The sequence below is a fragment of the Podarcis raffonei genome, chromosome 2 (genome assembly GCF_027172205.1).
Source record: "Podarcis raffonei isolate rPodRaf1 chromosome 2, rPodRaf1.pri, whole genome shotgun sequence".
Classification (NCBI taxonomy): domain Eukaryota; kingdom Metazoa; phylum Chordata; class Lepidosauria; order Squamata; family Lacertidae; genus Podarcis; species Podarcis raffonei.
Window position 1 is genome coordinate 38759305 of NC_070603.1, and position 16357 is coordinate 38775661.

Genomic DNA, 16357 nt, shown 5'->3' on the forward strand with positions numbered 1-16357 from the left:
GGGAATGAACTCTAACTTCCACCCTCCCTGGCCATTGGCGATGCTTGCTTGGGCTGATGGGAGTTGGAGTTCTGCAATACCTGAAGATTCCCTACTCTTGCTGTAGGGTAACCTAGCCACAGCATACCTGAACTAAGAAATTCCAGGCTTATCTGAAAGGACAGAAGCCCTAGGACGGGTCAAGGAAGCATTTATACTACATGCTGCAATCCATCTCAACTGCTCTTTTGCTTTCCTTCCTTTTCCAGGTAAAAGCTGAACTGCGCAAGAAGTGGTCCCATTTCTTGCTGGCATCCCCCTTTGTCTGCATGCCGTGCTTTCTCGGAAAGAACATCAAGCACCTGGGGAGATGTTCCAAGAAAGAGCATTCGAACAATAATTGCTTCTCCCTGGAGGTGACTCAGCCTCAGAGCACACAAGTGGCAAAGCAGAGGACAGGCGGCAAAGCGGAGCTAAGCTTCGCATTAAAGCATATTCCCAGAGCAAGCCTCTCAGACAGCAGTGAAGGAGAAGTCACAATGGGGGAGACGACCGAGGAAGTCTTCGAAGAAAGCGAGATTTCAATTTGTAACAAAAGCAAAAACTGAGATACTTGATTAGATCAATGAGGGATCTTGCGTCGTGTGCCATGTGGGAACCACTGGAACTGGGGGGGGGGGAGCCCGTGAGAGAAAAAGATGGTGAAAATAGCTTCTTAGCATTTTCCTCCAGGTTGACTCTTCCCAGGTAAATCCCCCCCCCCCGACAAAATTAAAGTCAGCCAAGCCTGCTAACTGCATGAAAATGGCTTCTCCTTGGTCCTACAAGAACCAGATATGAAATCAGGAATAAAAGGACTGAGCACCTTGAAAGAGCCTGCTGTTTCTCTTATGTTTCCCAATATCGACCGCCACTACTGGAGCCATCAATCTGATCCCATGGGATTGCTCTGCAGCGTCTCAGAAAGGACAACCATTGCTTTTGTGATACTGTTAAACAAGAAGCTGAATTCCAACAATGACTAAATGAACAGGATTGACATTTAGGAACGTGTGGGATTGTATATATTTATAAGCACATTTTCCAAGCTTTGCTGTAAAAATTATGAAATGCTGAACGGACTTGTTTTTAGGGCACAGCTGCTAATGCTTCTTTTAATACATGTAATATACAAAGTTATGGTTCTTTCTTCCATTATCCTACCAACAGACCTGCAAGAGGAGTCATTATTACTTCCACTTTGCAAATTTATTTTAGTATATGTGCTGCCAAAGCGAGCACACTTTGCAAATTTATTTTAAACATCTTTATACCGCCTCTTAACAGGGAGAAAACTGATATGACTGGAGATGAAAAATCTAAGAAGCTTCAAAGTCACCAGATGCGGGGGGGGGGGGGGGAATGGGAGGGAAGTGGGGGCAACATTACCCAAATGCATCTATTTGTCAAACAGCCAGACAGTATGGGTATGGTGTGATTTACAAATTTAGGATGAGTTAATGAGAGAACAAGTGAATAGGTAAGCAAGCAGAAAAGGGCCAAGCTAGAATTTGCAACCAGATCCATGTAACATTTTTTTCAATATAGCATTTTTATTTAAGAAGCAGCAGCCTGGGGAGTGAGGTGGAGGACCAAATGGGTGGTGTGCTTGCTCCTTTTACCACCAGCCATGCCTTTCCTCAGAATTCCACCAAGCTGCTTTTCTCCCCATGGAGGAGAAAATATGGGTAACCCTAGGTCCACCAGAAGCTGCTTCACACCATCTTGAAATCACAAGCAACTGCTAAGCTATGTACCCGCACAGCTCCAGGCCTGCTGTGTTACCTGTTGTCATTTCACAAGCTGTTGATCTTACATACGGTATATTTCCACAGACTTAAAAATGGGAAGCTGCCAAATTGTTTTCCTTCCTTATATATTGTACCCACTGTGAAATCCAAAGGCTTGTTTTGTCACGTGTAATTAGTTCTTAATTTATGTGCTGCTTAATGTAAGCAGCAGTATACAAGTATATTTTTAAAAAAACAGTGATCAAATCCATACATAACTTTGAAAGGCAAGCGTTCTCTGCAATCCCTTCTGCTGAGTCTCAGGAGGTGGCCACACCTATAGAGATGAGCCATTTTCCAAAATATATATGTAGATAATAATAATCCTGAAGTAAATAAAACTCCAGGACCTTATCAAGCAAGTTATAGATCAGCTAAAGCTATCATTCAAGAAACCTGGTTGATATACTGTCCATGTCCTTGAGAGCGATAATGTGGCTTTGGTAAAATGCCATTCATTCTAGACAGTGCTTCTTGACAGTGGATTTTTGCAGCCATTTGTGCAATTCTTCTTTTAAGACCAGTCGTCTTTCAAAGTATATTTTATGGTATGTATCCAGACTTCTTGCATGAGGGTTGCTATTATTTCCTCGTAAGATGTTCTATGTTTTCAAATGTTTTGTAGGATTCCATTGACACAAAGACCCTGCCCTTTATGGCTCTTTAGCTCTTTTTAAAACAAAATTTCAGCTGGCTTAACCTGTCTTCCTGTCTTTAATGGCTCCTGCAGTTCTTTCCTAGTCTCTAACAAGGACCAGGTCTTGGTAGGGAATAACACTGTGTCATTGAATGAGATGAACCTAAAATGGCCACCCAGTTACAAACACTGCTGGATGCAATCCAGGGAAAGTTATACTCAGAGCCTACTGAAATTAATGGAACTTATTTCCATATAATTGCACTTACACTTATGCAGCCTACATGCTAGAAAACATCAGTTCCTCTGAGACCAGCCTGAGCACTCTGGGATTCATCGCTCTGTTGACGTGCTGAATTAATGTTTACACAAAGGAAGTTGGAGAATGCCCAGCACGTCCCTGTTCCATATCATTATGCTGGTCAGACAACTCCCCAGATAATAAGCAAAACTTTTCCTTTTACTCTAGGAGGGAATGAGTGGTTTGTACGCAAAGCCCTCTGGCACACAGCTTTTGTAAGAACACACTAAATAGGCAGACAGTAATATTACCCAATGGACTATTACTTATGACTCTGTGTAGACATGAAGGTTGCAATGCGCTTTAATTATCACCTGAGAGAGACAGAATAGGTAAAGATGGAATCAATTCTTATGTTAAGATGAAAACATTGAAACCAAGAAAGTTTTTCCGTTCATCCAAGGGGTGGAAACTTTATTTTTTAAAAATGAAAGTTGAATGCCAAGTTCTTTATCAGGTATCAAAGTTTATGACTTCAAAACAATCTTACGGATTTAGGCCTGGTTCATATGTTACATTAAGCCAAGTCATGGTTTAGTACGAATGTGCAAGCGTGACGTCTCCCAGAAAAGAGATTGCAACCACTTTGCTCCTCTCTGCTCATTTTGCTAATGCACCATGCTAATGACTTGATGTGGCGTTGTACTAACCTGGCCCGATGGTTTAGCTCTCTTCAAACTAATCATGACTGCTAAGCTTATTAAGGAATCTTTGGTGAGAGGAACTTTACTAAAAGCTTTTTAAAAGTCTTAAGTGCACAATTTATACCAGGCACTTGTATAAATATACCAAAATCTTGAAGAACTTTAAAAGGTTTGTGAGACAGGACTTACTTTGGAGAGGCCATGTTGATTCTTCTTCAGCGGGACTTCCTATTCTATATGCTTGATGATTTTATATTGAATCATGCTTTCCACCAGTTTCCCTCAAACAGATGTAAGCTAAGAGCTTTAAATTTCCTGGAAACCTTTTGAAAAATTGGTGTTATATTGGCTACTGCCCATTCTTCTATTACGGATTCTGATGCAAGTTACTTATTTTTGTTAGAAGATAGTTCTTGCAAATATATATAAAAAATATTTTATCTTCACAGCCTCTTATATACACTTTTTACCATTTTATTTTACATAACAAAAACCAACAGGGACTTTAAAAGTAAACAATGCCTCCAGGCATTGTGTTTGGAGGTATTTTGTGTGGGGTTTTGGAAACTGTGGAGGTAGAGGTGAGACAGTTGCCCACCTTTAGGAAAAGTAATAAAATGGCATTAGAAGGGTTTAGCTATTCAGTTACAGGCTGAAGCACCAGATTATTATCTTGTAGAATATTGAAACATAATCCATAGAAGGGAGTAATACGAGAACTGGACTCAGGGTCACTGACCTCACAGGTCTGATTAGAGGGGTTTTCTGTCTGAATTGTCAAATCAACGTATAAATTAAAACATGTGGAATTTTTTTGAAAGGGAGATCATTATTTGAAAAGTAGACAGCAGATGCAGAAGATGAAAAGGAAACTGACAAAACCGTGCCAGTCTGATTAGAATATAGAATATGTGAGTGATGGGATAAAGGGAAAGTGTATTATTTTGAACCTCCAACAAGCTCCAACAATGTCTCTCATCAAGGCTCCTCAGTAAGCTTAGTGGTCATAGAATAAAAGTATGAGGCTTCTTATGGGTTAGTAATTGGCTAAAGAATGGAAGGCAGGAGCAGGGGGACAGTTCTCAATGAAGGCAAGAAAACAATAGCTGATTATCAGTACTGCATCTGGCAGGGCCAGCCCAATACTTTTTGGTACCTGAGGCAAAACCCAAAATGGCGTCCCTCCTTGGAAGAAGGGGCGATTGCAGATCTACATCAGGAACAAGGGGGAAATAAAGATCAATGTGGGATCGGCTGCTGCTGGCGAGCCTGCTGCTGCCCCTCAGGTGCCCCTATCTGGTGCTATTCAGTTTGCTCATAAACAAGTCTGTGATGACTAGGGAGAAAGTTAAGGATGACATCAAATTATTCAGGATGGGGGAAACCAAAGCAGACTACAAAAGGCTCCAAGAGGGACTTTCCAAACTAGGTAAATGTAGGGGCAGGAGGCAAATAAGATTTAATGCAAACAGGTTTCAAAGATGGGTAAAATGAGCTGACACAATAAAATTGATTAGCAAAAAAATCAAGACAAGCAAAAGGAAGTACACAATGTAAAGTTCATCTATGGTGTTCACTGCTATGAGATGGGATGGCAAGCAGCTTAGATGGCTTTAAAAGAGATTAGACAAATTCACAGAGACCAAGGCTATCAATGTCTGACAGTCATGCTGGCTAAGTGGAACATCCATCTTCAGCAGCACTGCGGCATGTCATAAAATGCTAGTTGTTGGGGGAGGAAGGCAACTCTCTCTCTCTCTCTCGGGTGAGGAAGGCAACTCTCTCTCTCTCTCTCTCTCTCTCTCTCTCTCTCTCTCTCTCTCGTGTGTGTGTGTGTGTGTGTGTTGTGGGCCTGAGGGAGGCATCTGCTTGGTCACAGAGTGAAACAGGTGCTGTAATATGGGAGTCAGAAAATGGGTATCTTCCAACTCTCATCAGCTGCAGCCACTATAGGGGGGAGGCAGATCCCCTGCTCCTGCTGTACTAGATAGATGATTGTGCTGATTCCATAGGGACTGGGGTTGAAGTCCAACAATCTGCAGAGGGTCACAAGTTCCACACTGCTACTTTAGCAGAAGCTGTTAGACTCTCTGGCAAGCTGCATTTTTGCTTTCTCATGCATCTGTAATCTTTCCCTGTTTATTGGGAGGGGTTGGAGTTGGGAAATCAAGTGACCTTATATAATCAAATCCAAGAGGCCAGGTGAAAATAATATTTTGGGCTACTTCAACTGATTGCAGACTGTACGATAGAAAAAAACTGCAACTGTATAAATCAGCAGTTTTAATCTTCGAAACTGCTGTTATTTATCCATGAACTAGACTGATGATGTTTATCTTGTTAGAGCGAGGGCTCCACCTATCCAAATCAAACAACCATCCATCTCATTCATTTTTCAAGAAAATAAAATGGTGCACTCATTTTTCTTTATATCATCCCATAGCAGATATATCCTTTAAGGAAACAGGTACAAAACCAGCACATAACAGCCTCATTTTGCATTCTATGTATTTTAGGGTGTCCTCTTTACTCTGACTCATGGACTAGATACAATTTGCACCAAGAACACTTTAGGTCTTTAAAATTGCTCTTTACTACTCAGAGCAAGAATAATAAAGGGGGGGGGACAACCTTGATTTTATTTGCTTTGCATATCACCTGCAAGACTTCACAAAAGATGAATTTCCCACATGGAAGTGACTTCTTTATAGAAAACTGCATGAAGTGCCATATACTGTGTCATACAGGTCTTCACACAATGACCTTTATGAAACAGTACCATGGTCTTATGGAATGCAGCCCATTTTACAGCCCCAGATCCACCCAACTCTGGTGCCTTTCTATGATGTATGTAACTCTTCCAAGAGCATATGCTATCATAGGATACCACCAAAAAGGACTTCCATGGCAGGCCAAGTGACATAACAACTGAATCCATAAGTAAAGCCATCAAAGATACCAAATATGATACCTAAGGTAAAAGCTTTCCCATGCAACATATTACCGGTACTTCAGAAAACTATTTATTATTGTTATTTGTATTATTAAGTGTAAAAACACTTGCAAAACAAAGTGCTGTAAAATAAAAGATAATTCCTGCATAAAACTGAAATATCACACAAATTCTAAATTTTGTACAAATTCAGGATTTGAAAATTTCCCAGAGCCAATTGATGGCTCAGGAACCAAGATAACATTTTGCAAACCATATTCACATTTTTTAAAAAGTTCTACTTGATTGTAGTAATCAACAATCTTCTAAGCAGATACCAACAGAGTCTGATGACTTTTACTGCCTAGTTTGATTAATTCAGACTGCAAAGATAAAAAATCAGCACATAAAACTGAAAATTGACTCATTTTGTGCTCTATGTAACCTCAGGGATCTCCTCATATGAACCAGCCTGGACCATGTGGCTGCATCTGAAGGGACATAGTATTTTATCTTTGACTGGGACATAGTCTCTAGGATGTTTTTGGCACCTCAAGTCTATCATTGCTATGAGGCTGCTACAATCAACATGAGGTCACCAAGGCCAAACAAGTAAACAAATTATACTAGAAGGAGTAATTTAGGCATCCTTCCACAAACAATTCCTTAAAAGTAAGAGGCATAATTTATCTCTAATGCCAAAATCAAGTCATGGATCTGTAAACAGAGTTACAATTTATACTGAATCTTCAGAAGATGGAGCATTTGGTTTGCAAAGTTAGAAAACAGGGCACAAATAGTCAAACTGAAGTTAGAAGTGCATACCTTAAATGACATGCATGGAAAAAGTAAAATTATTACAAACAGAAACAAGTGTTGTCTAATTCCACAGGAATCTGCAACTTTGGTATAAACATACTGAAAGGGCTGTTTTTAAAGAAATATAAAAGCTGTTCCAGTGTACAACAGTAAATGAAAGAAGGTTTTACTCAGTACTGGTGAGGGTGAGAAGAGAATTTGTAATTACTTCTAGTAATGCCGTATATCGAGGATGATTCAAACTGGAGAACATGAATGCAGAAGAGTAATACTTTAGACATGTTTTGAATTCTCCTTTGTAACACTCAGAAGAGAAGCAGAGCAACCCAATATTGCAATTGCTAAAATTATTTACCTCAGGTTACTGGAAGTTTCTGGAAACATCTGTGTAGCAAATGTTTGCTGGTTGCTCTGATGTAGCAGCAGCTCTATGTACAATTGCCTGGGGTCCTAGAAGCAGCCAGTGGGTCACTGGGCTCCTCAGAAAGTTTGAACCATGGGCCAGTGCCCCACTTGTCCCCACCCCACCCCCGCCAGCCTATACTCTGGAGTCTAGTTCTAAATCAGTATCTGTGACTGACCTTCAACCGTCCCAGTTCCAGTGTGGCAAATTAAGCTGCTCTTTGTCATCCTGCGTTTTTAGCTGAGCAGTTTAATAGCAAATCCTATCAGGAAGCTGTGGATGGCTTTCTGCACCTTAGGGACCAGTCTTCCCCTAGTAAATGTCTCCTACCCAGCCATATCCTCAATTAGAATTCACCACATGAGTCTTGGCCATTGCAAAATGAGTTCTCCGTCCCCTGCTGTTGAACACTATTTAATGTGAATCGTGGTCACTACATGATGGCCCCCAACTGACACTGTGAATTGTAACAGACAATGAAGCCACCGGGTAAGAAACTCACTGTCAGGGTACCAATCCCCTCAGCAAATATAATAATCGGAAGAGCAATTACTCCCAGTTTTTGAAGGGCAGAAGACTCCTTCTTCAGACTCTCTGTTTGAGAGAATATTTGACAAAACGCAGAGGCCGCTAAGGAATTTACTTCAGAATTGCCAGTTTGGAATAATTGGCTGTAAGCTGGAGGAAGTCTCGTGTGCACAGACACACACACACACACACAGAGAGAGAGAGAGAGAGAGAGAGAGAGAGAGAGAGAGACTTCAGCTTACCTTACATCCTTTTCTTACTGCAACTTCATAATCCATTTAATTTCAAGATAATACTCTACAGAAGCACAGCTCCTGTGTTCTTTACTGATTTGCTGCCTTGTTATTATTATTATTATTGTTATTATTATTAAAATTTGTATACTGTCCTATACCTGCAGGTCTCATAGTGGTTGCAACATAAAAACAGGATATGAAAACACAAAATACATAATAAAAACAAAAACAACCCAGTCTGAGAAATGTCATTCCCTGTAAACCTCAGCAGGGGGGCAGACGGTGGCAAAACTAGAATATGATGACTCTACTGGTCATTGGCTCTGGTTCCACTTACTGTCGGTCTCCATGCTTTCCACCAGACCAGTGAATACCACTGTTTCTATGAGTAACAACTCATGTCTGAGGCAACAATCTACCCTTAAGAACTTCTGAGGTAAAGCAGAACAAGAATACCCTCTGCTCAGCCAGCCCTTGCCTTCCAGGCTGCTCTAGAAACTGCTGCTAGTTAAAACCTACTCACAGGGCTGGTTGCAGTTTTTATTCACCCCACCACCACCTGAAGAAACCCCAACACATTGTTAAGCAGGTGGGTCTATGGAGTACCTATTAAAATATCCAAAATATAGATGAACTACTAGACAATGTGTACATCAAGTATAGGTGGGTTTTGCAGATGACACTGTAATGCGAAATGACACTGAAACATGTTTCTATGTGAGAGGAAAAGGAAGTTTTGTTTACAGTGGATTTCTGTTTTCTGAGTTTTCTGTACAATAGTTCTCAACGCTGGGGTGGCGCCTCCCCTTGGAGCATTGTAGGCAGGGTCAAGTTTTGATGAACCAAGATGCCTTCGCAAGGAAACAGCAGTCACTTTTTAAGGTGCCAGAGATTTCAGACCAATGGCTGTCTTTCCTTGGAGGTCTTTTTTAACCGAAGTTGGATGGCCATTTGACAGGGATTCTTTAGCTGTGATTCCTGCACTGACATATTGGGGACCTGAGTGAAATAAAGCCTGCCTTTAGGTTCCTTCCAACTCTGCAACTCTATGATTCTATGACCTCAACATCTTATTTTGTGACACCACTGGGTCAGCGTAACAGAAAAAAAGGAGCTGATAGCATGGTTTCTGCTGTGTTGCAGTGTCACCACGGAAGATGGTTAAGGGGTATCGTTACAGCAATTGACTCAATAGGGTCCAAGAGGGTGAGCCTGTTCCTATTCATTGAAATTCTGCCTCCTTGCACCCCGATGCATGTTAATCCTTTTCTATGTACTGATGTACGCATGTACATAATCATGTGGATTAATTCGAGTGTGGTCACAGAAATCCTGCTGCTTATTAGTGAAAATAACAGTTCAGTAACACAGCATTTAATGGACTGTACAGTTTATTTTACATGAGATGAGACAAAGCTTTTCAAGTGCATAATACAAACTTGCTAAAATAGAGGAAAGTACAAAGTTTATGGAAATGTTTGTACATAAGACGGGGGAAAATGTATAGCAAATACCTTCAACATTTAAGGGCTAGATCTGTAAATGGGGTAAATCAGTGCAACTCCAGTGATATTAACATTTAGGAGACATACCTGAACTGACAACAAGGCCCTTAAATTTTAACGAGTATTTATTTACCTCTTCAGCTGCAGTGTTTTAGTCATACAATTGCATGGGACAAAAAAGCCACATTAACAGTTTTCACAATGATTAAAGGCTCACTGCTGTTATTGATACACAGAGCTTACAGTAGAATTAAGTTTTTAAATGTCTAGTCAGCCCAAAAATCTGCAGCTAAGTATTATTACAAAGTTCAAAGCCATTACTGCTGGTAGAGGACACATTTGACTGTAAAAATTTAGAAAGTGTTTAGTAAAAGGTACAGGATAAAAAGACGAGATAAGCAATGCCATTTTTAAAAATCTCTTTTTTAAAAAAAACTGTTTTGGGGAGAGCTAGTTGCTGGCCAGATCTGCCCTCCAAATCTATTATATCTGCAAAACTGAATTGTGCACTTTCAATTTACTCATGGATGGTAAAAAGAAATACATTGTGAATTTGCTTATCCATATAGCCTGTGATAAGCCTACAGTGTTTGGAAACACAGGGAGTGTTGCTTTCATAAGGCTACTCTGACATGGGAGACACACAGTGAATTCAGATTCACTGGGAAAATAGACAAGCAAATACAGGTAACAGAAATTTCAGTGTACACCAATTTTGGAAAGGAACACAAGGATATATTTGCCAGAAATCAAAGTCAACAATCACAGTTAAGGATGTTTAAGGCTGCAATCCTATGCACATATCTTGGGAAAACTTCCTTCTGAGTAAACATGCATAAACTGCAAGCTCCATTGATTGCAACCAATTCACTTTGCTATTCATTAGATTGTAGCCACCTTCACTTCCTTGCTCTGCAATAAACATTATTGCTACTACATAGACATGATGAATTGGGTACTCAAACACTGAAGTTAGTCTTGAGTTTTTCTGCTAACCGTATTCAATGCACATTAGGGTCAACCGATTTAAAAATATTGACAGAGTGAAATTACTACTGTCTACAAACCCCAAACATCCAAAAGGTTCATTACAATTTCCATTAAAAGCATCCTCTTCACTTGCAATGCTTATGTAACAGAAACACTAGAGAAGAACATCGGTTTGAAACGAATGCTGCCAAACTTGGAATCGGTCTGCTTAAATGTTACTGGGCACTCGCTCAAAACTTGGCACAATCTAGGGCAAAAAAGGCCCCGCACCACTTTTTCAAGGAGTGTTATGTGATTTTCTACTAGCATTAATACTGTAAAAAATTCTATATTAAAAGTGGACTATATTAAGAGTGGACTATGAGCTCAGAACTGTAAAATCTAATAATCTGAGGTGGATTTGTAATCTCTAAAATATTATTTTGCTGTTGTTTATTCAAAATGCCCAAACCGGTTGTGCTTTAGACTTACAGCAAGATCTTGCTGGAGTTTGCTTGTGATAAGAGCAGCAAAGGAAAATAACACACACACACACCCAAAAAATATCCCAGATTGAGTATTTGAACACAACTGAAAATATGTCTGTTCTTTACATCCCTTCTAGATTAAAACCAATCTTATCCAAGATATTTCAACTTAATATAAGTTGGGGGGGGAATTTTCTATTCATTTCCAATTCTCTATGCTTCCAAAACATTGGCCTTCCTGCTGCCACCCCTCCAAATAAGGTTCTTCTTATTTTTTTATTTTTACATGGTCCAAACGTTAGAATAAGAGCATTTAGCTAGATTTCAACAGTATTTGGCACCGTGGAGTGCATAAGGACTAAGAAAGTATCGGCAAGATCCATTGGTTTTCTGGATCACACCATAAACAAACCAAGACAGCTGAGCAGAGAACATATCATAGAAAGGAGCCACCATATCACAATGAATTATGCAGAATACACAGCAGAGGCTCAAGACAGGCTTGCTGTAAAGTAAATTTCCAAGCACTTAAAAAAAAATTGTAGTTACCTAAATCAACTTTTTCAAAAAGTATCTGTACCAATCCTGATAGCAGGTGGAGGGTTTTCAGGAGGCTTAGGGACAAAACCCCAACTTGGAAATCTGACAAAAATTGTTGTCTGAAATTAGACCACAGCGAAGTATTCTGAAGCATGTATGAGTGGGCACAGAATGAATGCACATCAAACTTTACATCAGGAAGACTCACTGCCATGTAGGTTGAAGTCCCAGTCATATGGGAATGTCAAGTTTTGGGGTGCAGTGTTCTTTGTTTCATACCAATTATGGGATAAAAGAACTATTGTCTTGCTCCGCAATGAACAAAGGCCGCAAGATTCTCAAAACATCACCTTAACAGACGTACACAACCATTAGTTCTACAAACACATTGGTTGACTTGCTTATACGAAAAGTGAAGGAAACAAGAGTCACACAAAAGTCAAGCAGGAGAACCCCATGCAAGATCAGCAAAATGTAAAATACATGCAGTGCCACCTCCAGGCACAGTGTATGGTTACATAATGCTAAATGTGAGCGTGTACACTAGTCAAATTGCTGGGAACCTTTTAAGTTTTTGCCTGCCAAATGCAACTGCATGCTATGCCTTTGAGGTTAAAAAAAAATCCACTGTAACACATCTTAGTTACTAGGTATTGTGATTTACGGACAGGATCTGAGAGACAACACCTTTGGTGCAAGTACTGATAGAGCACAATCAGTTCCGAGTTCATGCAACCAACGAATGTTCACTGTTGGAGACATACTGAGCTCAAGGTATTGGACTGGACAAAGTCTACTTATTTACACTATTCACATATCTTTATCCACATTATATACACAAGTACTGACACTCCTAAATCAAAGCCATATCTGCACTACCGATTTCACCCTCTCTGACAGTCGTCATTTGCTCTTCCTAGGTAAGCCTGGGAACTGTACTTCTGAGGTGACGACTAGATATAGCTCTAACAGAGAATTCGCCATAATTTCACCCAACTATATTTTCCAGGACTCTTTGGAAGAAGATATCACTTTTAAACTAGCACAACGAAATCACTATTAGTTTCTAATGGAAATATGTACCATGTGTAGAAGCTTCCTACTCAACACTTCCCAATGAGGGATTATTTTAGATGCTTGATCCCACCTCCACAACTGTTGTTGCAGCTATGGGGGTGAAAATCCTTGCAAGATGCGTATTTTGTTATTTCTCTGCTTGATAACAAATCTGGGGCATCATGGATACATCTGTGCTACACTTCCCTATGCCCCACTGTATCGTATAGTAATAGCCTAGTCAGCCTCTAAATTCTATAGGTCTGCTGAATTAATTTGTAAGCAAAAAAAAGGGGGGGGATCAAAAGGGAGCTTACGATCAGCAACTGCCAAACAAACTTAGATCAGTTATCAGTATCATGCCATGTAGCTGTGCAAGCTAAATCTACACGAAGTTTTAAGAATCATTTTGCCCCCCCCCCGCTCCTTTCAAAATGGTTGCCTGCTCATTTCATCAGATGTTCTTTCGTCCTTGTATTCTCAGGCTCGTGCCCTTATGCTCACCTGTCACATTTCCCCCTACTCCCACCTTTTAAAGATGGAAATGTAAGCCCTTTTGTGCTCATAGCCATCCTTACGATGGCACTTCTGTGCTGTTTTCACATCAGAGCCTGGCTAATAATGGAACACTGGATCAGAATGCAGCTGTGAAGGCAGCCCAAGTAGCATTGCTAAGCAAAGCCTAGAACAAGCCTGCATTGTCTGTGACAGAAAATAGCAGAAAAATTTGCTTTCCCTTCCCATTTCACACTATACAGAGGCAGGGCAGCTGGCAAAATTCTGAACTGGATGTAGGAAAAAGTACACAACAGAACAACAGATGTATGAGAAGGAATTCAGAATTTTAATAGTGACTTCATCCCTGCTGTAGGGGAGGGAAGGGGGTGGGGAAATCAAAAATAGAAGGATGACTGTAGAGAACTTGAGCTTCTCCACAGTTCACAAAATTGAGCTTATGGACGATATACTCTGAAAGCATACGGAATAGTCCTGAATGCCTAAAAACACCAGGGCAGGCATTGAAGCAGGGATTTAGCAGGTCTTGCTTAGGAGGCCTTGTGTTTATGAAAACATTGCAACCTTAATAAAACAATAATACTATGGAGTAAGCCCTACTTTACAAAGGGCTGACTTCTGAGTAAATGCATAGATTTGTTCTGTAAAAGATTACATCTAGCAGCGAGAGTAAAGCTATGTCTTAGGAACAGGTGGCATACAAAACTGGTATGTCCCTGAATAAAGTCAATGAGAGTCTACAACAATTATGAAGAGACAGGTGCCCCAGCAGAACAAAGGGTGTGTGTGTGTGAAATATAGCAGCAGCAGATGGCTACACAAGGATGTCTGGCATGGAAGACAAGCACTGTGCTTAGGTTTTATTCATAAACTATGGATCATCTTTTAACTTACTGGGCTGTATTCAATTACAGCATCCCATCAGATCAAGGATTTCCAGATCAGCTTGCCAGTTGGAACAATCCCCGCTCCCACCGTGTTGTTCTGGGGGGCCCTCCTGCCTCCCAAGAACCAAATTTTGGGGGTGCAGGAGGAGGAGATGGGGGGAAGCCCTGCTGTAAAGGCAGGGCTTCTACTGACAGGGTTTATTAAATGAATCCCACCCATTCAGAGTAAGTGGCTTGTGGACTACAGTCAGTGAGTACCTGAGAGGGTATATAAAAAAGAACCAAGCCTTTCGTAAGGTCACCAGACCTATTACCTCATTTTCTTTTGTACTGAAAAACACAGATTTGCATCTGGATATGCTCAGAGTTCCTGTTATACTAACTGCCTGATGGCTTGCAGATTTGTTAAGTCCCCAAACTGTGCTTAGGAGTGTTTATTTTATTTTAAGCTGATTATCTCTTAGAACACACCTTTTCCAGAAAAGAAACTGGAGATGTTAGAAAGACATCCCCATAGAGCAATAAAACTCTCCTATGTGAAACTGGAAAACTGAACAAATCAGTTAGGACTTATTTCATATTGTTGAGTGTTGGCAAGTGTATAAGCCATGAGCACTGTGTGTTAAAATGACATTGAGATTAAACAGCTAGAAAACAGATGCAACAAAAATTGGCTGTTCATGAATGGCTAATCTAATGAAAATTCAAGTTAAATATGAACTGATATAAAAGAAGGACCTGAAGCGTGAATGGCACTTGCAAACCATCTCATGACTGCAAGTCATATAACAAATGTCATTTTTTAAAATATAAAAATAGTAGGAATGTGATCAATAGCACCCGGAAAGCAAGGACATCCAGTGAGAACACTGAGATGGCACAGGAGTTCAACAGAGGCAATGAGGTTTTGAGCTTCAATTAAAGAGAAAGAACATCACAAAATTGGCATGCTGAACTTTTTTTGTTGGTCTCCTTTTAAAAGAGCATTATCATTTGAACAGCTCTCTCCTTTTAAGTTTTGAGCCCATAAGTTTAGATGAGAACGAAGCACAAATCATAAAGCAGTACAGCAAAGAAAGTTTCTGAGGACAAGCCTGAGTAGAAACATGTTACACATAAAATGGCTGTCCGGTTATGGTGAAATGGTTGGGCGTAATGCTGTGATTGTTTCCCCCGAAAGGCTTTCTTAAGTCATGAAAAGCAACCATCCATTGCATCAGGTTATGCAGAGAACCAGAAGAGCAAAGAAAGAGGCCATTTAATCTGTTCCTTGCCAACTAATTGTCTATTCAGGATTTGCAAATCAGGGGCAAGGAAAGGGCTCAACAAACCCTTCTCCCACTCTGCTTGCCCCTTCCTCTGTTTGAAGCCACCTATATCTACTTTACATGGCAAAAGAGAGCTTTAAGGAGAGCAAGGAAGTAGAAATGAGGATGTTAGAGGGTAGTACTAATGGCTTGAACCTAATGGAACCGGCCACTCAAATCTTAGAACTCAATGGGTGCCACTTGGTGCAAGGCAGAAATTTTAAAGTGCGAACAGGCTGTATCAGCCCTGAAGAAAAAGGTATCTGGTATATAAAAATAGCAAAACAAACAAACAAACCTAGCACAAGCACATTACCAATTACCTTACAGATCTGCCACATTATAAAAAGAGACTTCTAAATCAGTATATAATCTTTAACAATGTGTGGGAGAGCTTGCTTTAAATGAGGCGGCTCCTCAAAGTAAAATTGGTAGAGCAGAGTGCAGTGTGATACCTCCAGACTCTGAAGAAAAAAGGAGAAAGACACCAGAAACATGGAGAGGGAGGATAAATGGGTAGGTCACTACAGAACACAGAAAAATGAGACAATTCTTATTTGGTGCAAAGCAGCAGACACACGAGAACAAAATCTGTCAGGTGCTGTTGAGTATTTATGGAGCAATGGCTTAAAATATATTTTGAGAGATGGTCTGTTATTTTTCACAATTTGTGTGGGCAGTTTCACTTATGTTGGCTGATACCTGAGAACGCACGTGAAGGAAAATGAGAGGACAAGGTCTATATCATGCAGGGAGCAGACTGCTAAACAGTGACAAGTGA

At 40.3% G+C, this 16357-nt stretch overlaps 1 protein-coding gene across 2 annotated transcripts in view; it reads left to right on the forward strand.

Annotated features, from left to right (window-relative positions):
• The window catches only part of GLP2R (glucagon like peptide 2 receptor), a 37753-nt gene extending 36533 nt beyond the window's left edge, over window positions 1-1220 (forward strand). For both annotated transcript variants that reach the window (XM_053376078.1, XM_053376077.1), the window contains exon 13: window positions 249-1220. In XM_053376078.1, coding sequence (XP_053232053.1) covers window positions 249-587 — 339 coding nt within the window. In that variant the 3' untranslated portion in view covers window positions 588-1220. The remainder of the gene's footprint in view (window positions 1-248) is intronic.
• The last annotated feature ends 15137 nt before the right edge of the window (window positions 1221-16357 follow it).